The sequence below is a fragment of the Hemitrygon akajei genome, chromosome 10 (assembly GCF_048418815.1).
Source record: "Hemitrygon akajei chromosome 10, sHemAka1.3, whole genome shotgun sequence".
NCBI classification, from domain to species: Eukaryota; Metazoa; Chordata; class Chondrichthyes; order Myliobatiformes; family Dasyatidae; genus Hemitrygon; species Hemitrygon akajei.
Window position 1 is genome coordinate 149318150 of NC_133133.1, and position 24382 is coordinate 149342531.

Consider the following 24382-nt stretch of genomic DNA (forward strand, 5'->3'; position numbering starts at 1 on the left):
TTCTAATTGCTCTGTTGAAGTTTGAAGGTTCTAAACTTTCCTCCTCGCCTAGGACATTCCTTAAAATAATCTGTCTTAATATCTTACCTATCTTGATGTCAATGTTTGTAATTGGTCTACTGAGTTACTTGGGATGTTTCTGTTTTGTTAAAACTTTTATTATCTAAGTGAGTTATTGGTCTGATGTGTTTGTTCTCTCATCTTACCCTTTCTGAAGTTCGCAATCAAATCTCTGGTCATACTTAGGTTGAGTTGATATTTAGTTACTGAATAAACAATCTTGCCTAAGATATTAGCGATCAGTAGTGGTAAAATTATTAGTTTTTTTTATAGAAACCTGACTGGCTCATCAATGTTTCATCTATTTTATTTCATCAATTTTTTGGTATTGCCAAAAAATATCAGATGTACAGTAATGTGGTTGGTTGTTAATTACTCTCTGAAACAGCCTTGTAGACATGGACTTGTATGAAACCACAAAATCAAAACACAATAGAAAAATCAGACACCAGGTTTGGGCAAGAAAAATGTGTAGCCACTCCGGTTGATACTGAAAATCCTCCTTGAAACACCTACAACTCATGACAAACTAGTCACCAGACAAGGAACAATCTAATCTACCGGTAGTCATATTTACAAAATTCTATCTTTTAGTCAATATTCCATTTTCTACAACATTCCTTTTTACATCCTGTTTCACCAACAGAACAAACCCACTAGAAATGGTGGCAAAGTGCCATGAAGACCACAGGAAGGAGTGTTGAAGATGGTAAGGGTACAGAACGTTCTCAGTGTGGAAGTTTTTGCTGTGTATTGTCAAATGTAGCTTGGTAGTACCACTGCAGATCAAGCTGGTAAAGTCCTGGAATACAGTATTGTAGACAGTTAAGGGGTCTCTGTCCAAAGAAAGAGCAGAAGGAGGCCAGTGCAAGTCCACTAGATTTATTCTGGGATGGTGATTTCTCATTAATGAAGATATAAACAGATTAAGTTTTTACAAGACTTAAAAAAAATTAGTGATGATGTAATTAAAACACAAAAGCTTGACATGGTAGAGCTGGACTTGATATTTCCTTTTATTGGGTTGTCTAGAACCAGGAGTCATTATCACAAAATAATGGTCAGCCATTTAGGATGGAGATGAATCATTTTTCACACTATAAATTGGGAAGCTTTGGAATCCCTAGCGGGCTAGAGATTCTAAGTAACTGAGTCTATTCAAGACCAAAGAGATGAGTCATGTTATTAAATACTTCTACAGATGTGGAGTAGAAAGAATTCTGACATCATGGTCTTTATTTAAGGAAACTCCAAAGCACAGGAACTCAACAGGATCTCTAATAGCAATGAGAAGAGGGCACAGAGATTTTACATGTTACCACATTGCATTCCATTTCTCAATTTGTCCCCATCTAACAACCTGCTTGTTGTCCCCTGAAGCCTTTCTTCAATTTATTCACAGCCTACACTGCCACTTGATTTTCTATCATCTGCAGACTTAGATATGTTATACTTGCTACCCCCCAGCCAAGCAATGCAACAGATCTGAGCAACAGTCCCTGCACCATTCCATTAATCACAGCCTCCCAGGTATAAAATATCCCACTTATTCCTACTCCCTGTTAACTGTCCATTAACTAATCTTCATCCACACCAGATTCTTATTTGTTCTGTGGTACTCTAAAAGTCATGATCCTAAATTTGGTAATCCCTGTTGTAGAGAACAAAAGCCATAGTCTATTCCTGGGTCATTTTCCACTTGATGGTAAATTATTGTAGCTCTCCCACATTTGTTTCCTCACTTGGTATGACATACAGAGCTTATCATGATACTTGAGGTATTGTCTTGTAATTGTAGCAAGACTTCTTTCGTTTTGAAGTGTATGCCTTTTGCATTCAAGACATCATACTACTTACCTTCCTAATTGCTTTATATACTAACTCTCTGTGCTTTTGACCAGAACTTCTGTTCAACCATCACTGCTTTATTATGAAGTGCTGACAAGCATGTTTTGAAGTGCTTTTGTTTTGGAAAGTTTTCACAAAGTGAATGAACGTAAGTCAAGTTCTTGTTTGCTTTATCAGAGTGTATTCTCTTCAAATGTTCAAGGAGCCTGGATGGCTTCATTGTCTCATTTGGGAAAGGAACTCAATGGACACATTGGCAGTTGTCTGTTGTTTGGTGCTGCTATAAAGCCATTATTTCAGATACTCTACACCATTCTGTCTACACTTCCTTTTCATTTGGACTGCCTCTGTCATTTTTGTTATGGATTAATGACCACAGTCAATCGCCTATTGTTTAAGTAAAGGGAAAAGTTATGACATCATCATAGTTCAGACAAAACCTGACTCTGCCTGAAGGTACATAAAGTGGGGCAGTGATATCTCAGCTGGTCTGTGGGCTTGAGAAATGCCGTCAAGGCCATTTAAAAGTGCAGATTCTGAACTTTACCCTATTGAACATCATACCCTAATTTACAGGAATTGCATCACTGCCTGAGTAGACTATGGAAATCGTACTAGCTGATATTGTACTACAGCAGAGAATGGCAATAATTCTCAGGCTGGGCCTGGAAGTAATACAATTTCTTCATTTCAGATTTCTCATTATATGCCAAATACAGAAGTGTGTCATTGATTTTCAACAGTTATAATGCACTTCAAGCAAAGTCTAAGAGAATGGTGGGTTAGTAAGAGATGAGGTGATGACATGTTATCAGTTATGAGGCATTGAGGATCAAATGCTTTTATAGTAAGTAATTTCTTAAATTAAGTCTATAATCCTTCAACTGCAACTCTTGCTACTGAGTACCCCCACCCACACCACTCCCTTTACCTTTATTGCCCTCTTATAAATTCCCACCACACCTGGGGGGGGGGGGTGAGATTGCCCACTTTGGAAACCACTGCTCTAACCTGTCCCCTACTTCCCCTCTCTGGCCCCAAAGCAATCTCTACAAACAATGATCTTGATGGAAACCGCAGCTTGGCCTTATCCTGACTCCTTGCCTGTGTATGCGCTGGTGAATGGTATTGCATTTGTTCCTATGGATTCCACATTAATACCAACAACAATGACCAGTCTTGCATTATTCTGGAGAGACACCTATGGCATGCCACTCCACTTTTAGGTTTGGAAACCCTGTTGATTTCAATAGAATTCCAGAGCTGTAGATAACATAGCAAAGAGAAAGTAAGTACATTTTAAAAGCAATTTTGGTTAAGTGTTGACTATTTTAAAGTTTTTAATCAACCATATTGTATCTCATTCTTGGTGACTTCGAGCTCACCCAGCCTGGAATATCTAACATTGAAGTGTCACCTATACACCTGCCATGGGAGTTCACTTCAGCTATTCTTAAGTTACTTTACATCCCCTCCCCAGGCAGACATGAAGTCTGCAGACAATGAACTAAACTCCTAGAAATGGGATACCCTGAAGATCCTTCATTATTGCCAGTGATTTCAACCAAACCATCTTCTAGACTATTACTAGAACGCTACCAACATGTCTCCTGTCCTACCAGGGGCCCAATCACCCTTGACTGTTGCTTCACAAGGATCAAAGATGCCTACCAAGCCACCCCAACCCACGTCTAGACTTTGGTAAATCAGTCCAGGCAGTGCTTGTTCTCTCTGTATACAAACAGAAGCTGAAATGTGAGGGTCCAGTGTATAAATTCATACAGTGTTGGTATGAAGAAACTGAGAAATTTTTCTGCAACTGCTTTGAGTCAGTGGACTGGTCCATGTTCAAAAACTTAGCAGCCAGCTTAGATGAATATGTTACCACTGTCATGGAGTTTATCAGCAAATGTGTTTGGAACTATCTACCGAAGAGGAAGCCATGATTGAACAGGGAGATCCATTTCCTCCTGAAGTCTAGGATTGCAGCGTTCAAATCAGGTGACCCTGACTTTTACAAGAAATCAAGGGACAATTTCCATAAAGCTATGAGGGATGCGAAGAGACACTAGTCTAAAAGAAAGTCCCTGTCAGTTGTGGCAGAGCTTACATGCTATAATGGGTTACAAAGCAAAGATGGCAGCACTGTTGACAACCTGATGAGGTTAATGCATTCTACATGTTTTGAACTGGAGGGATTGGAATGCTGGCACTCACACCAACATCCTCCAACCCACAATCACCATTGCAGACATAAGATCAGACCTCTGGAGAGTGAACCTCTAGAAAGCAACTGGATGGTAAAGCTGGCTGTGTCCTTATAATCTGCACAGTTCAGCTATTGGGAGTATTTGCAGACATTTTTAACCACTCCCTGCTTCAATCTGAGATTCCCACATACTTTAAGAAGACTACTATTATTGTGATACCTAAGAAATATGAAATGTAAAGAAATTTGGTATGTACCATATGATTCTCATTAATTTTTAGTGAAGCATCATAGAAAGCAAACTATTTGGATTCTTCATGGCTTGGTATAACAACTGTTCTGCCATGACTGCAAAGAACTGCAGAGAGATGAAGACCTGTATAGAGATGGGGACATCAGAAACCAGTATCCCTTCTATGGATTCTGTCCATACTCCATGCAGCCTCAATAAAGTGTATCTGAACTGTATGAGTAGAATGCAAGGCAGCTTTTCATTTTTTTCTAGGTACATATGACAATAACAAAACAGTTCCAACTTCAACTCTCCTCCATAGACTCTGTCTACACTTCTAGCTGCCTTGGTAAAGTAGCCCAGTATAATCAAAGACCTCAGTGACCTGAACATTCCATGGGGCAAAAGATACAAAAATTTGAATGCATGTATTACCAGGCTCAAGCTCAGCTTCTACTGTGCTGTTATAAGGTCTGGTACGATAAGATGGACTCTTGCCCTCACAATCTACCTTGTTGTACCTGCACTGCACTTTGTGTAGCATTTTATTCTGCACCCTGTAATTGTTTTCCCTTGTACTACCTCAATGCACTATTGAAATAAATTGATCTGTATGAATAGTATGCAAAACAAGTTTTTCACTGTACCTTGATAAAGGTAACAGATAAAAGCCTCTTTAACCAAGTCTGATGGTTTCTAGATGACTGCATATTTTAGATTTTAAAACTCTTCAGAGCTTTAACAGGAAATAAAGCTCCATTCCACCCAGCTTTCCCACTGGCAAAGCATGTCAGGGCGTTCCAGAGACAAGGCTGTGGCTGTATGCTGCTGACTTCAATGTGCAGAGTTTGGCCCTTCATATCTGGGCTACACAACTCAGGGCAGCTATCCAAATCAAGCATGATCCAGCTCTTTCTCTTACTCCCATGCATTTATCCATTTATGAATCTGCTTCTTACAACTTTGCTAGAATATATAAAAAAAAATATTTTGATTAAAATTCTTCTAAGTTATTCTCGACTAGTTTGTATAGTTCTATTATATCACTAATTATTGAAATCAGAGCTGTGGTTTCTCAAAATTCTTGAACACAATGCTGGCAGCATTCCCAACTCGTGCTGTGCTACATCGGTGATTCTCCAGAAGATGCTGCCAGGACTTGTTTTGTTCCATTTGACAAACCTTGTATAATTTCTCAGGACTATGAATACACACAACCACTCTTAGCCAATTTTCAATGGGGAAGTGCAAAAAATGTTGAATGAAATGCAGTAGTTGACTGCAGTAGCCTATGTTAAATCCAGTTTAATACTTTATTTGCCTTCCTCCTTTCCACATTTGGTCACTGTTTCCTGGTGTGTTTTCATCAGTCACGGTGTTCCTCTTCGTTCCCCTTCCCTCTCTCTTCCTTTCTCAACACCATTTTGATTACAAAGTTATTAGGGTTAAGAATAGTTTGGTTTGGTTTCTTCCTCCCCTCCTTAACCCTTTCAGAAATAGCTGAGATCAAAACAATACATTCTATTATTCTGTGGTGCTAAAGATTGCATTATCTGATTTGTAACCAAATAGTCACTGCAATGAATCAAGTGAACAACTTGTCTTCAATTAGTCATTACATTTTGTCAACAAAATACTTTTTATACTAAACAAACACCAGTTCATGGCAAAGCCATCAGCACGGACTACTTCGTACAATGTTTCACATTCTGGATGAAGAGGATTGCTTGGACCTGTTGGTAGAAAAAGAATAACAACACTATGGACCACAAAGAAAGGCCAAATAGTTATCTGAGAATACTACCATTGCAACACTGAGAAAGCACATCGGCAACATGAGCAGCAGAAGCGGCAGACTTACCTATGGTTTTATGTTGCTTCATGCTGTATATTTGTTGATTGAACACAGTTTGTGTGGCTAGTGCTGCCTGTCCTTTGGGAACTGTTGCTTGATAGTGTGGTATTTGCCTGATGGTTTGCTGTTCTGTTTTATTGAAACATGTGTGGTTTGCGAAGTTCATGAGTGCCAAAAAAATTGTCCCAGTTGCTGATATTTGAATTGAATGCTGTTTGTTTGGTTTGGTTGATGTGCTGTGGATACATGAATACCGTAGATTTCGCACTACACAGCGCACCTGATTAAAAGCCGCTGGCTCTAATTTTAGAAATAAAATCAATTTTGTACTTGTACAAGCCGCACCGGATTTTAGGCCGCACCGGATTTTCGGCCGCAAGTGTCCCATGTTGTAATATGAGATATTTACACAGAAAGATATTACACGTGAGGATTTTTAAACTTTTAATTAAATCCATATGGTAACATAAACAAATACATATTGCAAATGCTTTTTTTCGAACCGTGCCTGTAACGCGGCTACTTTTAAATATACGTTGCGTATACTTTTTTACTGAACAACATTCCAATATCTCCTAACGACTGGTAAAAAATATATATACTGCAGCCTACCAGGAAAAGTTATTGATCGCCTTTAACTTAAAAGCAGCGTTTTGGCTCCGCCGCTCGCCCCCCGCCTTCCCGTTTATCGCAAACTGGCATTTTCCCACAAGACGCGGCGAAACCGGGTGTGACGTCATAGCATCCCGGGATGTAGTACAGAAAACAAATATAGTTAAAACACTTCTAACTTTAACTAACAAATGAATTACTAAGCGAAAATATTATAAACTAAATAACTGCCATAAAGGCAGCACAATGCTTTTCTTCGAGTGTTTTCCATGTTGATGAGGGTGAGTACAAATGACTGATTTACAATAATTTAATTGTGAAAGTGCGCTTGATTTATCGTACAATTTCATTGGACCTCTGTGAACTACTCATCAATTTTATTGGTCTACTGTTACGAGGCAAAATGTTTTTGGCGGCATGAAAAAAAATCATGCATTAGCCGCACCGTAGTAAAGGCCGCAGTGTTCAAAGCTGTTCAAAATGTGGGAAAAAAGTAGCGGCTTATAATCCGACATCTACGGTAGTTTGTTGCCTGTGTTGATTGAACTGAATACCACTGGTGCATTTTGTGAACGAGTAGATCATAGGATGGGATTACTTCGGAACTTCAATGGCTCTGAAATGGAGGCTGGCAAGACAGAAGTTAACCTTAATACCAAAGCTTTGAATAAAATTGAAAGTCTTCAAAAGGAGCATAACACAAACTTGAACAAAATTAAAGGTTTAATAGCATTAAAACAGAGACTGATTTAGCTGCATTAATGACATCTCAATGATTATTGAAGGACAAATATGCACTGGAAGAGCAAGAGCTACAGAAAAGGAAAGAACAACTTAAGTTGGAGTAAGAAATAGCTGCACATATCACTAAAGTTAGTGTGTTAAGGGCTTCAAGTGTGTTGAGTGCTAAAAGTGCTGCAACAGGACAGTCCAAAGGCATGAATTCTGATATTGGAAAGGCACAAAGGAAAGCAAACCACCCAATGTCAATGCTGACTTATTCATTCCTCAAGTGTCTGGCAAACATGAAGTAGTTTAGAGTGTTTCTTTGCAGCCTGTGCTAATGATGCACACTGAACCTATTTCAACAGCAGAAAGTGCTAATGGGGTCTTTCACTTACGCCATGGAAACACTCCTGTTTCAGGCGATAAAGATCAAAATAGTATTTTTGATATTATGAGGATGCAAAATGAAATAACAACCTTATTGGCGCGACAACAATGCCTTTCATCATTGCCTAAAAGGGAGATCTTTGATGGTGATCCATTGCAGTATCATGCAATCGCAAAGGCCTTTGAAAACAGTGTTGAAAGCAAGACTGACAGCCTTGGTGTCTGCCTCTTTTTTTTCTTGAACAGTATACTAGGGGTCACCTGGGACCTTGTTAGAAGTTGCCAGCATGTTGACCCTAAGTAAGAATATGTCAAGACTAAGGCTTTACTCCTGGAAGATTTTGGTAATGAACAGAAAGTTACATCTGCTTACGTGGACAAGGCTCTTTCATGGGTATCCATCAAATCTAAAGATGTGGAAGTCCCTCAAGAAATACAGTCTTTTTCTTAGTGGCTGTTGCAGTGCTGTGGAAGAAGTGCAGTACACGTGTGAGCTGGACATGCCTGCCAATATGACTGTTATAAAGAAACTAACTTATAAGCTTGGGGATAGATGGAGAATGGTGGCTTGTGAACTGCAAGAAAGGCACAGCCTTAGGGCTATTTTAATTGTCGTTGTTAATTTTATTGAAAGGCAAGTAAAGATTACAATAGATCCAGAGTTTGGGAATACAGGCAGTCCCCGGGTTACGTATGAGTTCCGTTCCTGAGTCAGATTTGTACGTAAGTCGGAACGAGTATATCTGGTATTATTTAGCGTCAGTTAGTCAAATGTTTGTCTTAGTATATATTTTACCTTTCTATGCATATAAAACACTTAAGAAATGTATGTTTTCCAATAATTAAACCACTGTGTTGCTTAGTAATAATTGTCGCTTTCATCAGGACAGGGCCTTTCACATGCTCCATTATTCTCACTTTATCCATTATCCTTTAAAATTGTTCCGATCGTTGACCGACTGTAGCCTGACGCTTTTCCAATGACCGATGGTGTTTCACCTCTTTCCAAACGCTTTATTATTTCCACTTTATTTTCAATCGCGATCGCTTCCCGTCAATGGAATAGAAACACTGCGGGCGGCAGGTCCCAAGCTCTGCCGGCTCCCGAGGTCCGTTGGGTCCTAAGGACCACTACACTGAGACAGGCTAAATGGGGCAAGTGGGGGCTGTGCTGGGTTTCAGTATTTCCTTACAATATTCTACGTGGGAATTTAAACTGGAGGTGGCAGTGTTTTTTCTTTACGAGGTCAAGTTGTGAGCTCGACATCAACCCAGCATGGATGGTACGGGAGTCACTGGATCGACATCAACCCGGCATGAGAGCAGTCTGTTACTCGATCGAACTCGGAAACCTCCATTCTCGAGCCCGGCGCTGATCTCACTGCGCCACCAGCCGACTGGAACGGGAGGCGGGGTCAGGGTAAACCTTACTAAGAAAAATTTAAGCCAAATACAAAGTTAAACACTCAACACGGTGTCAACAGCAACGACTTAAAATAGTGGATGGTGTCGTGATCCGACTTAAAATGGCGGACGGCGTCGCGATTTGACTTAAATGGCGGACAGTGTTCTCCTTCCTCGGTTCGTAAGTATGAGTTGTCCGTAAGTTAGACGTTTGTAACTCGGGGACTACCTGTATACAAGAAGCTCCGTCACTGGCAATAAGCAAAATGTAAACAAAACTAAGTCACAACTTCATTCTAGAGCTAAAGGAAGCAGCTTTGCCATCATTTAGCCACTGTGGGAAGTAAAGCTAAACTTGAACTTGGAACTAAAGGAAGGGAAATGATCTCATCAGCCAAAAGGGTTTGTCTGTTCTGTGGGGGTGGACACAGATTGGATTTGTGCCCTCAGATGGAGAAAAGGGCTTGTAGCGAGGATTACCTTCCTAAAGGAAAATGATGAACATCGATTTCTCAAACTTCCAGTAATGCCAACTCCCTTACTCCCTTTGTTCCTCTCACATGTTATCTCCTTCCCCGCCCATTGCCTCCCTCTGGTGCTTCATTCTCCCCCCCCCTCAGTTTTTTTCTTTCTTCCATGTCCTAGTGTTTCTCTCACCAATCAACTTCCTAGCTCTTTGCTTCATCTCTCCCCAGCCAAGTTTCACCTATCATTTGACATTTCTCTCTCCCCCACCTCCACCTTCCAAGTCTACTCCTCAGCTCTTTTTCTTCAATCCTGCCGAAGGGTTTCGACCTAAAATGTCAACTGAACTTTTTTCCATAGATGCTCTCTGGCCTGCTGAGTTCCTTCAGCATTTTGTGTGTGTTGCATGATGCCTACTGTGGCTATTTGTGTATAGGACGCATCATCAAAGATTGCAGGAAGCATCTTTCATGCAAGGTATGCAGTTCTAATCATCCCAACATATTTCATATCAGCTTAAAGGGAAGGGGAGCAGAATCAGAACAAGCCGTGAAAAAATCAGACACAGCAGTGGGCAGTGTTCTGGTATCCCGGGGCCTTACAGGAGCTGGCGATCATGATTGTAAACTCCCCATAATTCCAATACAAGTGAAGTCTAAGAAAAGTAATAAAACTTGTGCTTTCTTAGATCGACAGAGTACAGCAGTTTTTCTACACAGGAAAAAGGACATGCATTCTCTTACATGGCATGAGTCAAGAGAAGGTCATGAGTAGCTACACTGTTTCAGGATTAGAAATGGCTTAAGAGGTGAAAACTATTGTAAACTGTGTAACATCTATACACAGGAAGGCATTCCTGTCCACAGAGGGAACATTCCACTGCAGAGGGATCTACAAAGATGGTCTCACCTGAAACATGTCCATTTGCCAGAGATTGATTCAGAAATTGAGCTGTTGATGGGACAAACGTGCCTAAAGTTAGAGCCGTTACAAGTGATTTGCAGTGTTAATTATGCATTTAGAACAATGTTGGTTTGGACTGTGAATGGACCACTGAAAGGAGATAATTGTGATGGAAGGGACTGCACAACTAGAGCTGACAGTTAACAGGATCTCAGTTTTCAACTTGGATGAACTTTGGCAGCAGAAGTTTAAGGCAGTCTTCCCTGAATGCAGTCAGGATGAATAACCTGGTTTGTTAAGAGGAGACCACAAGTTCATGGAGCTGGTTGCAAATTCTACAAATCTGGTGAATGGCCACTATCAGATTAGTTTACCTTAAATCTAAGGAAGAGGTTTAAGAAGGATGTAATCTCCAATGGTTATGCTGAGAGGGTGTCTGCAGAGGATCTGGAACATAGTAATAGGAAAGTCTGGTATATTCCACACCATGGTGTTTACCACCCCATAAAAAAGGAAATTCCGTGTTGTGTTTGACTGTAGAGCAACTATTCAGGGAATATCACTTAATGCTCAGCTCTTACTGGGACTAGATCTTACTAACTCACTGACTGGAGTCATGACCAGATTCAGAAAAGAACCAGTGGTGATCATAGCAGATATTAAATCAATGTTTCATCAGGTTAAAGTACTGGCGGAAGATGCAGATGTTTCTCTGGTGGCCTGATGGTGACCTTTCCATTCCAGGATATGATGGACTTTAGAATGGTGGTACATCTCTTTGGAGCAGCTTCATCAGCAAACTATACCAACTTTGTCCTTAGGAAATGTGCATCAAGACCAAGACCAGTTATCTGGACAGCCTATAACCAAGATCTGTCTTCTACAGGCGGCAGAGGTTTGAGCAGCTACAACTCTAGAAGCTTTACTTACTTTGACTTCATGGCATTGACTTGACTTACTGAATTGACAGAGTGGTGATAAAGATCACTTTGTATTGGTGTAAGTGTTAGTAACCTCTGTCCTAGATGACTGTTACATGACAGTTTAAAGAAGAAAGATGTTTGCATAAATATTAAAGTATGTTGATAATATGTGAATGTTTATCTTTGAATATTTTGTGTGTGTGTGTGTGTGTACGTGTACGCGCCCTTAACTCCTGGTGGAGTCGTCGGTGGGCTGTCATGACAAGCTTTTTGCACCGATCTTTTTGGTGATTGCTTATGATACGGCATGGCTTGAGTATCTGAAACCTGGCGGAGCCCATCCCTCTCCAGGTTTAATTTTGTAATATGTAGTTGTGATTATTATAGTATTATAATAATTAATGGCTGTGATGTAGGAGTAATGTATCTATTGTCTGTCTATATTGTATTTGCATTACGCATCCTCAGTCTGAGTTAAGTCAATTTGTCACATGGGTTTGATTGGCAGTTAGCAGGTGGTGTGGGGCTTTGAGTGGTGGTTAAAATAGACAAATATAGTCATTTGTTCACGTTTGGTGGCATAGAGAGGGGCTGAGCAGGGAGTGCATATTTTTATGTTGACTGCTTGTCCTTGTTTGAATTTGATCCAGTTACCTTTACATGAATTACGGGAGAGTCAAATGATTTTATTGTTGGTTTTTAATAAAGAATTAAACACACTTTTTCAACTTGGAATTCGGTTGGTTGGAAATGCATCATACAGTGCGATACTCCTTCACTTAGCTGCTCAGCAACTTTTAGTTTATTTTCAAGTAGTTGCTCCAATACTTGGGTATGAAATTGCTTTGGAAGTTATATCCAAGAACATGATGCACCTTTGTTCAGATGGTAACTAATTAGTTAGAATTTCCAATTTTGTATGTTGTCAAGATTTGTTGTTTCTCATCTTTGGTTATAGCTGAACATGTAAATAGTTGTACATCTTGTAAAAAGAATTCTCTTTATTTAACAAAGTGTTTTAACCTATTCTGAAGAATATTGTGATAACATTTGCTCAGTGATTACTCACTGGGTGATATTAGGATGGAATTTTTAATTGCATGGCAATGATCATATTTGACTGTATGTTAAACTCTTTATCTCAAAAAAAGACCGATAACATTGCCATGAAGGGTTTAGGGATTTTTCAATTAAAACAATCAAGCGACTCAGTAGGGCTATTACCAATCCCATTTCTTTCCTTTCACTCGTTCTACTTCATATAATAATCTGCTTTATTGCACTAATGTCTCTGCCCTTCTGTTCCTGTATTGCTGCTGATGTCATTTTCTTCCCCTGGGAGTTTGTTTTCTTAAATGTGGAATAATTGGTTGGATATAGTGTTTCAAAATGGAATTTTTAAAGAATTTTCTTTGTACCTCATTTTATGGCGCTATCCTGTTTTTTTTTAATATTAGTTATTATGGTCTACAGTTCTTCAGATTACTATAGCATTTTAAACAGCTGACCTAGCTGGAACAGTTAAGTGTAATATTTTCTTATTAATTCATACATATCACTCATTGGGAATTAATGCTGAAGTTTGCTTAAGTTGTTGACCATTCCAGGGGAACTTTGGAGATCAGCAGCATCTATGAGGTTTTGTACATTTTTACTGGATTACGTCTGAAATCCTCTGTAACCACCACGTAACTAATGAAAGAAATCTCCTTCATTGTTTGCTTTAGATTCTGCCTATGTTTGTTCTTTGCATGCGTTCATTAGACTGTCATCTTTGGTTATAATTTATCTCAGCTCTGCAACAACTATTGCTTCTACAAGGTAAAAGATATTATCAATTGTGATTTCTATGCCAGCGAGTTTTTCATCAGTCTAGTTCAGCTTTTGCTGAAGCTTTGGGTGCAGTGCTGATCTGAAATAGGTAATCAGCCATATCACCTTAAAGCTGTGTTGAAAGTGGTTAGAAATAAACTTATTGAAAAGGTCTATGTGGTAATCAATGCTGTTGAGATATTTTACTCTGCTTTGATCTGTCAAGATATTCTCATTGCTTTCATTGGATAATGATTCCTCTCATCATATGAAACCAAACACCCCTTAGCTTGTTGCATACTTACCCTGTCAATGGATAAGAGTGCTTGGTGCCATGATGATCCCTACTTCTGTCAGTGTTTCAAGCTCAGCTTTCAATATTTTGTTGAAGGCCACTGGAACATGTCTCATGATTTATTATCAACTGCTTCCTTCTGTCCATCTCTAGATATAATCTCCCTGCTAGCTTTCCAATTCCTTCAAACACAATTGTAAATTTATCCAGATGCTGCTGTTTGTTGAGCATGTACGTTTCATCTCCAATAGTCTATTCTCACACCGGTTTCTTTCTATGATCTTAAAAGATCAATTTATTTGGCTGGATAGCTAGCAGGAACATTTGTTTCAACTGACCCCGCTTTGCTCTAATTTATATCCTTTGTATTTTTCATGCAGCGTGCATTTGGCTCGTGATACAATGGTCATGTGATTGTATGTTGATAGTACTAATTTTGTCTCAAAGTTTCTTTTGCACAAAGTGTAATATTAATCCTTAGTATTCTGCAATGCCCACGTTGCCTCTTATTTGTTACTTCCATAGCAGCATAGAACTGTCTTAGGTACTTGGCCCCATCTTACTTTTCAAAAGATAAGTTGCCATATATGACATTATGGGGCAGGGTGAATTAATTTCAATTGTGATGCTCAGAATGATGCTGAGGATGCTAAACTTGTTCTGTTATCTCTAAATGATTGGAATTGAAACCTACTGATTTCACAGCTATTTGTGTTACGAATGTTAATATGATCACTAACTAATTAAGTCTGTTTTCTTTCTCAGTGTCTTTGAAGATGAAAATATTAACCTACGGCAGCAGAAGCTGGAGAAACAGGTACAATATTTTTTGAAGGCTAAATGGACATTTGCTGACTGATTTACATTCTGCTAAACTAATACAGAAATACTTACCTTTGTTTCCAGCCATTTGTTGCTGCAGCTATTATATGAAAGCCATTCCAGTTCCTTTGAATTTACAATTTTTATTGCTTATGCTTTTCTGGTTGTGTTATCAGTTAGAAGTTGAAGGGGTATTGAGACAATTAAAAATTATAAATAAAAAATTCCTCCTGATGCTAAATATTATTAAAAACAAAAATATTAAGTGATTAAAAAATTTACTCCATCAACTGATAGATCCCAGTGATAAAATATTTGATTGCATCTCTCCGCTTCTCACCGATTTCATAACAGATATTTAAAAAGAACTACAGAGAGGAACTTCTTAAGCTCTCCAATCTGGAGTGCAGAAGAATGTTTCTATTTAAGTAACATAGTCTGTTGCTGTTATGTTACAGAAAAGCAAATAGAGTTATTCAAAATAATTTGGATTACAATTGTATGGTGATACTGGTAGGAGACATTGTCCCAATAATTAAAGCATGTAATAAGTAAGTTAAGGCTAAATGCAATAAAACTGTAACACATATCTGAAGAATAATAGAGAATTAAGAATAGATGAAGAAAAATGGTAGGTTATAAAGAAGTTTGCTGTTAAGAAAAAGAATCGTTAGATATAAAAGAGGTCTTTTGAATAGTAAGTTCACAGTCCTTGATTCTCATCCAGGTCACAGTTGTTATACTTGTACTGGCAGTTCATTTGCCTTGCTTGTTGAACTCCACATATCTCCTCTGAAAACCATCTGGTCCTGCGATGCTTTTTAATTCTATTTGATCTATCCATATTTATGAAGTACATAAATTTAATAGTGCTTGTCTCTTGTACTTTTTGCACACTTCATCTCACCCTTCTGATGCAGCATTCTGGTGACCCTTCTCCAGACCTTTCATAGTATGAGATGACCTCCTGCAAAGAGGTCATTTATATAGTACAAAAGATTGCCATGAAGGGGGATATGACATATAAAGGCTAAACATTGATAATCAGGGAGTAATCATATTAGTGGAACAATACATCTGTTTTTACTAGAGGTTGCTGCCAGAGTTACAGTAAGTAGGATATAGTACTGAATGGAGAAAAATGATAGATAAAAAGGTAATAGATCAAAAATTGTAGCATTTAAAGTAGAAAAGTCATCTGCTCTGGATGGTATAGCTTCCTAATTCTCCTTGGATAATGCAACATTGTCAGAGAACTGAAGGATTACTAATTTGGTGTCTTGTTTTCAAAAAAAGGAAGAGGAATTGACGCAACCATAGAATTAGCTCTGCCAGTAGGTCTAATGGTAGAGCCAGTAATGCAGAACAAAATAACATGATGTTTAGATAATAATAGAGGGATAACTAAACATCAGCAATGTAAAACCATTTGACCAGCGAGACTGTGTTTACCTTAAGTTACAGAAGATTGTTAAAAAAATGTAGTTATGTTCATGAACTTTTAAACAGAGTTTGACAGATTACAGCATAATATTATACCCAAGTTTATTGCTACAGGGATTGAAAGAATAATGGAAGACATCTTTGATAAAAGTGAAAGGAAAGATATAGTGCTGTCAGGAAAGGGCAAAAGAGTACGAATGTCCTGGCTCAGGCCTGATGAACTGAGTGGCTCCTTTCTATTCTAAATATCTGAGAGCCTCATAGAAAAAGAGAGTGCAGTGTATAACAAACAAAATGGAAAATGGGGACTAAAGGATAGAAGAGAATGGAAAAATTCTAGGACATTTTTATGAACTGAATCTATATCATTATATAATTATGAAATGTGTGTTGTACAAAAGTAAAACATTATCACTTATAGTGTCACCAGAAACAGTACCTTGTTCATAAGGAACACCTTTTTTTGCATTTAAATGGTTTTATATTTCATCCTTTTCATAATCTGGCAATTTCTTTTGTGAAACTATAGAATATTTTTAATTTTTTTCTCAACTACAATAGCAGAGATCACTTTGGTTTATAATACTTGTTTCAGGTTCAATTTTGACAGATAGTTTAATCATGTAAGTTATCGTTCCTAGGCAAAAAACATATGTTCCTTTAATAATTCAAAAAACACCTCATTGTTCCACCTCACTCCTCACCCTTATTCAATATAACAAATGCTCATTCTTGGATAACAGATTGCTAATAATTTTTTTTTTTACAAAGAGAAAAATTTCACCTCATTCCCAACTTTTAACACTAAAATGTGTATTAAAACAAAGTATAATAAAATTGGTAACTTGGACTTTTTGAAATAGAATATTACAACTTAATAACTGAAATATTCCTGCATCTGGGTCTAAGCTGTCATTTAAATATTTCTGGTAAAATCTTCAGGAGAGAAAGTAATAATTGATGAGCAATTAAAAAAAATATATTTATACATGACCACCTTTGATATCTTAAACGAATATCAGGATATCTTAAACAAAACATCTGAAGCTACCTGGAGAACCAATTGTTTACTCTTGGTGCTACCTATTTTCCATTTCATTGAATTTTTCTAGGTTGCTACTAAGCTATTTGAAAATGTTTTAATATAGTATATTCTGGTTAATTGGGACCAATACATTCGGCCCAATTAAGTGGCTGCCCTAGTTAGCCAAAGTTTCATGGAAATATGTAGTTAAAAATGTATAAAAAGACAAAGTACTGTTCAACTGAGTAACAAATTATGTTCTTAAATGAAGTACAGAACAACTTAGAATTGTGTCAGGAAATTTCAGTTGTTAAGTCCTGATGAAGGGTCTTGGCCCGAAACGTCAAATTTTTTTTCCATAGACATTGCATGGCCTGCTGAGTTCCTCCAGCATTTTGTGTGTGTTGCTCGAATTTCCAGCATCTGCAGATTTTCATTTGTTGGTAAAGGGAATCCTGGCTATTTTCTTGATAAGTTTTTGTTTGTTAAGAGTTCTTACAAATACGTAAGCATCAGTCCCAATTAGCCAAAAGCCTAATTAACTGGGATCCACTGTATCCTCAGACTACTTGGGTCATTTAAATGACATGCTTTCTCAATTATTTATTTAACGTTCAATAGTTTTCTCATTTCTTTGTAATACATTCCATGAACTTGATCTTGCTTTTTAAGATATACTTTTGTTGTTGATGATGACAAAAGATGAGTATCAAATAATTGGCCACCTACAATGTACAGTGGCATGAAAAGTTTGGGCACCCCGGTCTATATTTCTGTTACTGTGAATAGTTAAGTGCGTAGAAGATGAACTGATCTCCAAAAGTCATATAAGTTAAAGATGAAACATTCTTTTCAACATTTTAAGCAAGATTAGTGTATTAATTTTGTTTTGTACAATTTTTGAGTGAAAAAAGGAAAGGAACATCATGCCAAAGTTTGGGTACCCCAAGAGATTTGAGCTCTCAGATAACTTTTACCAAGGGCTCAGACCTTCGTTAGCTTGTTAGGGCTATGGCTTGTTCACAGTTATCGTTAGGAAAGGCCAGGTGATGTGAATTTCAAAGCTTTATAAATACACTGACTCCTCAAACCTTGTCCCAAAAATCAACAGCCATGGGCTCCTCTAAGCAGCTGCCTAGCACTCTGAAAATTAAAATAAATGATGCCCACAAAGCAGGAGAAGGCTATAAGAAGATAGCAAAGCGTTTTCAGGTAGCCATTTCCTCAGTTCGTAATGTAATTAAGAAATGGCAGTTAACAGGAATGGTGGAGGTCAAGTTGAGGTCTGGAAGACCAAGAAAACTTTCCGAGAGAACTGCTTGTAGGATTGCTAGAAAGGCAAATCAAAACCCCCGTTTGACTGCAAAAGACCTAAAGGAAGATTTAGCAGACTCTGGAGTGGTGGTGCACTTTTCTACTGTGCGGTGACACCTGCACAAATATGACCTTCATGGAAGAGTCATCAGAAGAAAATCTCTCCTGCGTCCTCACCACAAAATTCAGCATCAGGTTTGCAAAGGAGCATCTAAACAAGCCTGATGCATTTTAGAAACAAGATCTGTGGATTGATGAAGTTAAAATAGAACTTCTTGCCCACAATGAGCAAAGGTATGTTTGGAGAAAAAAGGGTGCAGAATTTCATGAAAAGAATACCTCTCCAACTGTCAAGCATGGGGGTGGATCGATCATGCTTTGGGCTTGTGTTGCAGCCAGTGGCACGGGGAACATTTCACTGGTAGAGGGAAGAATGAATTTAATTAAATACCAGCAAATTCTGGAAGCAAACATCACACCATCTGTTTTAAAAAAAAGCTGAAGATGGAAAGAGGATGGCTTCTACAACAGGATAATGATCCTAAACACACCTCAAAATCCACAATGGACTACCTCAAGAGGCGCAAGCTGGAGGTTTTGCCATGGCCCTCACAGTCCCCCGACCTAAACATCATTGAAAATCTGTGGATAGACCTCAAAAGAGCAGAGTGTGCAAGACAGCCCAAGAATCTCACAGAACTAGAAGCCTTTTGCAAGGAAGAATGCGTGAAAATCCCCCAAACAAGAATTGAAAGACTCTTAGCTGGCTGCAGAAAACATTTACAAGCTGTGAAACTTGCCAAAGGGGGTGTTACGAAGTATTGATCATGCAGGGTGCCCAAACTTTTGCTTCAGGCCCTGTTCCTTTTTTGTTATTTTGAAACTATAGAAGATGGAAATAAAACAGTAATCCTGCTTAAAATATTAAAGAACTGTGTCATCTTTAACTTTATGCCTTTTGGAAATCAGGTCATCTTTTACTCGCTTAGCTATTCATAGTAACAGAAATTTTGACCAGGGGTGCCCAAACTTTCGCATGCCAATATACCTATATATACACTACCAGATTTTCCCTCAATAAAAGGAAATTTGTCTTTGTGGAAAATGAAGTGAATGCAGTATTTTATACTACAAAAAAGTCTGCAGATGCTGGAAATCTAAAGCAACACACATAAAATGCTGGAGGTACCTAGCAGGTTGGGCAGCATCTATGGAAATGAATATACAGTCAACGTTTTGATCGGAGATCCTTCTTCAGGAATGGAAAAAAATGGGGGAAGATGTCAGAATCCAGTACCCAGGGCATGCCCTTTTCTCACTGTTACCATCAGGTAGGAGGTCCAGAAGCCTGAAGGCACACACACAGCTTCTTCCCCTCTGCAATCCAATTCCTAAATGGACATTGAACCCGAAAACACTACCTCACTTTTTTAAAATATATAGTATTTCTGTTTCTTGCATGATTTTTAATCTATTCAATATATGTATACTGTAAAAGTCTGCTGAATAAGATTTGCTTTTTTATTATTATTATTATTATATTTTTTCTTCTATATTATGTATTGCATTGAACTGCTGCTACTAAGTTAACAAATTTCACATCACTTGCCAGTGATAATAATTATTCTGGATACATGTACGTACAGTCAGGTATGCGATCAGATCAATGTGTATTGATCAATCTGATGACCTGGTGAAAGAAGCTGTCCTGGAGCTTGTTGGTCCTGGCCTTAATGTTGTGCTACCATTTGCCAGACAGTAGCAGCTGAGACAATTTGTGGTTGGGGTGGCTGGAGTTCCTGATGATCCTCTGGGCCCTTTTTTACGTACCTGCTGTTGCAAATGTCCTGAATAGAGGAAAATTCACATTCACAGATGACACAACAATGATTAGAACAGGGATCGGGGGGGGAGAGAGTTGGTGGTGCCAGAGGAGAGTGAAGGGTTGGGGTGTTCAGGGAAGGTGAGGTGGGAGAAGATGGAGACTCCGAAAATCCAAAAGATGACAGTGGAGCCTGAGAGGTACAGGGTTGGATTTCTTCCTTTCCAGCCCTTCATCTTTCCTACCCATCTGGCTTCAACTATCACCTTATAGCTATCCTCCTTCCACTCCCCCTCCTTTTTATTTTCTTCCTTTCCAGTCTTGAAGAAGGGTCTCAGTCTGAAATATCAAATATTTTATACTGTTACTAAAGTCAGAATATACTGCTCCCCAGTCCCCAAGACATATAAGCACACATGCAGGCACACACACAGCTTAGAATGTTGTATATTCTTTCCCTTATAGTTACTGCTTCATGTTCCTTTACATTAAATGTCATTTACTATATGTATAACCCTCTCACCAGGGCTCGTATACAAACTCAGCTTTTTAGCTAACAGGCATGTGACTCAGCAGTGAAAAGGCCTCCTTTCATAAACAATATACATCTAGGGTTACTATGATTTGGGGTTCAACCAAACAGGAATGCTGTGATGTTCTGATTAAAGGAAGGTTGATTTGACCGAATGCTGTGTAAATACTGCCCATATACAATTATCAATTGGCAAGAAATAAATCGTCCACTGTGTAAAATTATAAAGAAAGTATATTTATCAATTTCAGCTTTATCAGACAGTTAATAGGAAAAAGAAAATAAAAGGGCCCTTTACAGTTAGACCAGTTGAATATGCACATAACATTGCAGCTCATACTGGAGTCGTCTTTACTCATACACTTGACCCACGGTCTGCGTGAAAGCACCCGCCACATTCTGAACTTCCCTCAAAGCCCATCTCGAACAAACTGGCTTTCTCTCAGTAGTATTGGCCCTTCCTCCTTGGAGCCATTCATCTGCACAAAGCACTTTTTGCAGCGGGGACTCTCCTTCCAACGACGTTCTGCAGCATCTTGCCTTGCGTCCCACTCCACAGCTCCCACCAAAAGACCCCAACCCAGACTACTGTCCATCACAAATCTCTCTTCCACCCCACTCTCTCTAGAACATTCTCCTGATACTACCATCCTAATTGCCTGACACAACAGTACTAAGTTGAACAACTGGCGCTTTTAAGAAATTTAAAAGTGGATAAATCTCCGGGTCCTGACCGGATATTCCCCAGGACCTTGAGGGAAGTTTGTGTAGAGATAGCAGGAGCTCTGACGGAGATCTTTCAGATGACATTAGAAACGGGGATTGTGCCGGAGGATTGGCGTATTGCTCATGTGGTTCCATTGTTTAAAAAGGGTTCTAGAAGTAAGCCTGGCAATTATAGACCTGTCAGTTTGACATCAGTGGTGGGTAAATTAATGGAAAGTATTCTTAGAGATAGTATTTATAATTATCTGGATAGACAGGATCTGATTAGGAGTAGCCAGCATGGATTTGTGCGTGGAAGGTCATGTTTGACAAACCTTATTGAATTTTTTGAAGTAGTTACGAGGAATGTTGACGAGGGTAAGGCAGTGGATGTAGTCTATATGGACTTCAGCAAGGCCTTTGACAAAGTTCCACATGGAAGGTTAGTTAAGAAGGTTCAGTCGTTAGGTATTAATGCTGGAGTAATAAAATGGATTCAACAGTGGCTAGATGGGAGATGCCAGAGAGTAGTGTTGGATAATTGTTTATCGGGATGGAGGCCGGTGACTAGCGGGGTGCCTCAGGGATCTGTTTTGGGCCCAATGTTGTTTGTAATATACATAAATGATCTGGATGATGGGGTGGTAAATTGGATTAGTAAGTATGCTGATGATACTAAGGTAGGAGGTGTTGTGGATAATGAGGTGGGTTTTCAAAGCTTGCAGGGAGATTTATGCCGGTTAGAAGAATGGGCTGAACGTTGGCAGATGGAGTTTAATGCTGAGAAGTGTGAGGTTCTACATTTTGGCAGGAATAATCCAAATAGAACATACAGGGTAAATGGTAGGGCATTGAGGAATGCAGTGGAACAGAGAGATCTAGGAATAACAGTGCATAGTTCCCTGAAGGTGGAGTCTCATGTAGATAGGGTGGTGAAGAAGGCTTTTGGAACGCTGGCCTTTATAAATCAGAGCATTGAGTACAGAAGTTGGGATGTAATGTTAAAATTGTACAAGGCATTGGTAAGGCCAAATTTGGAATATTGTGTACAGTTCTGGTCACCGAATTATAAGAAAGATATCAATAAATTAGAGAGAGTGCAGAGACGATTTACTAGGATGTTACCTGGGTTTCAGCATTTAAGTTACAGAGAAAGGTTGAACAAGTTAGGTCTCTATTCATTGGAGCGTAGAAGGTTGAGGGGGGATTTGATCGAGGTATTTAAAATGTTGAGAGGGATAGATAGAGTTGACGTGAATAGGCTGTTTCCATTGAGAGTAGGGGAGATTCAAACGAGAGGACATGATTTGAGAGTTAGGGGGCAAAAGTTTAAGGGAAACACGAGGGGGTATTTCTTTACTCAGAGAGTGATAGCTGTGTGGAATGAGCTTCCTGTAGAAGTAGTAGAGGCCAGTTCAGTTGAGTCATTTAAGGTAAAATTGGATAGGTATATGGACAGGAAAGGAGTGGAGGGTTATGGGCTGAGTGCGGGTAGGTGGGACTAGGTGAGATTAAGAGTTCGGCACGGACTAGGAGGGCCGGAATGGCCTGTTTCCGTGCTGTGATTGTTATATGGTTAACATGGTTTCTTATTTTTAGCCGAAGCCAAAGTGGCAGGACCCACAGCTTTTGCAGAAAACTGCTAAAATGGAATATCTACATCATGGCAATAGAAATCATAACCTGGGCATTACATATGTAACCAATATTCAGAATCAGAATCAGGATTATTATCACTGGCATGTATTGTGAAATTTCTTAACTTAGCAACAGCAGTACAATGCAATACATGATAATATAGAAAGAAAGCTCAAGTAGTAAACCGATTACTGCAAGTGTGTGCGTGTATGTCTAGATTATAGTTGGGTCAAAAATAGTGCAAAACAGAAGTACCGTAGATTCCGTACTACAGAGCGCACCTGATTAAAAGCCGCAGGCTCTAATTTTAGAAAGAAAATCAATTTTGTACTTGTACAAGCCGCACCGGATTTTAAGCCGCAGGTGTCCCACGTTGTAATATGAGATATTTACACAGAAAGATATTACACGTGAGGATTTTTTAACTTTTAATTAAATCCGTATGGTAACATAAACAAATACATATTGCAAATGCTTTTTTTCGAACCGTGCCTGTAACACGGCTACTTTTAAATATACATACGTATTGGTAACACACAAATTACGTTGCGTATACTTTTTTACTGAACAGTGCACGAACAACATTCCAATATCTCCTAATGACTGGTAAAAAAATATATACTGCAGCCTACCAGGAAAAGTTATTGATCGCCTTTAACTTAAAAGCTGCATCATCGCGCGGGTCTAATGCGCTCGCCCCCTCCTTTCCGTTAATCGCAAACCGGTATTTTCCCCACAAGACACAGCGAAACCGGATGTGACGTCATAGCATCCCGGGATGTAGTACAGAAACAAATATACTTAAAACACTTATAACTTTAACTAGAAAATACTAACAAATGAATTACTAAGCGAAAATATTATAAACTAAATAACTGCCATAAAGGCAGCACAATGCTTTTCTTCGAGTGTTTTCCATGTTGATGAGGGTGAGTACAAATGACTGATTTACAATAATTTAATTGTGAAAGTGCGCTTGATTTATCGTACAATTTCATTGGACCTCTGTGAACTACTCATCAATTTTATTGGTCTACTGTTACGAGGCAAAATGTTTTTGGCGGCATGAAAAAAAACCATGCATTAGCCGCACCGTAGTAAAGGCCGTAGTGTTCAAAGCTGTTCAAAGCGTGGGAAAAAAGTAGCGGCTTATAATCCGGAATCTACGGTAATACATATTTTTTAATAAGTGAGGTAGTATTCATGGGTTCAATGTCCATTTAGGAATCATATGGTAGAGGGGTAGAAGCTGTCCCTGAATTGCTGAGTGTGTGCATGCCTTCAGGTTTCTGTACCTGTTTCCTGACAGTAACAATGACGAGGGGATGTCCTGGGTGATGGGGTCCTTCAT

The 24382-nt window shown here is 38.8% G+C and overlaps 1 protein-coding gene across 6 annotated transcripts in view; it reads left to right on the top strand.

Moving 5' to 3' along the window:
* The window catches only part of tulp3 (TUB like protein 3), a 78989-nt gene that overhangs the window by 1492 nt on the left and 53115 nt on the right, over nt 1–24382 (top strand). For 5 of the 6 annotated variants that reach the window (XM_073059361.1, XM_073059363.1, XM_073059364.1 and 2 more), the window contains exon 2: nt 14497–14548. In XM_073059361.1, the coding sequence (XP_072915462.1) occupies nt 14497–14548 (52 nt within the window). Of the gene's footprint in view, nt 1–733; nt 770–14496; nt 14549–24382 lie in introns of those variants that run through there. The other variant, XM_073059362.1, reaches the window with a different exon arrangement.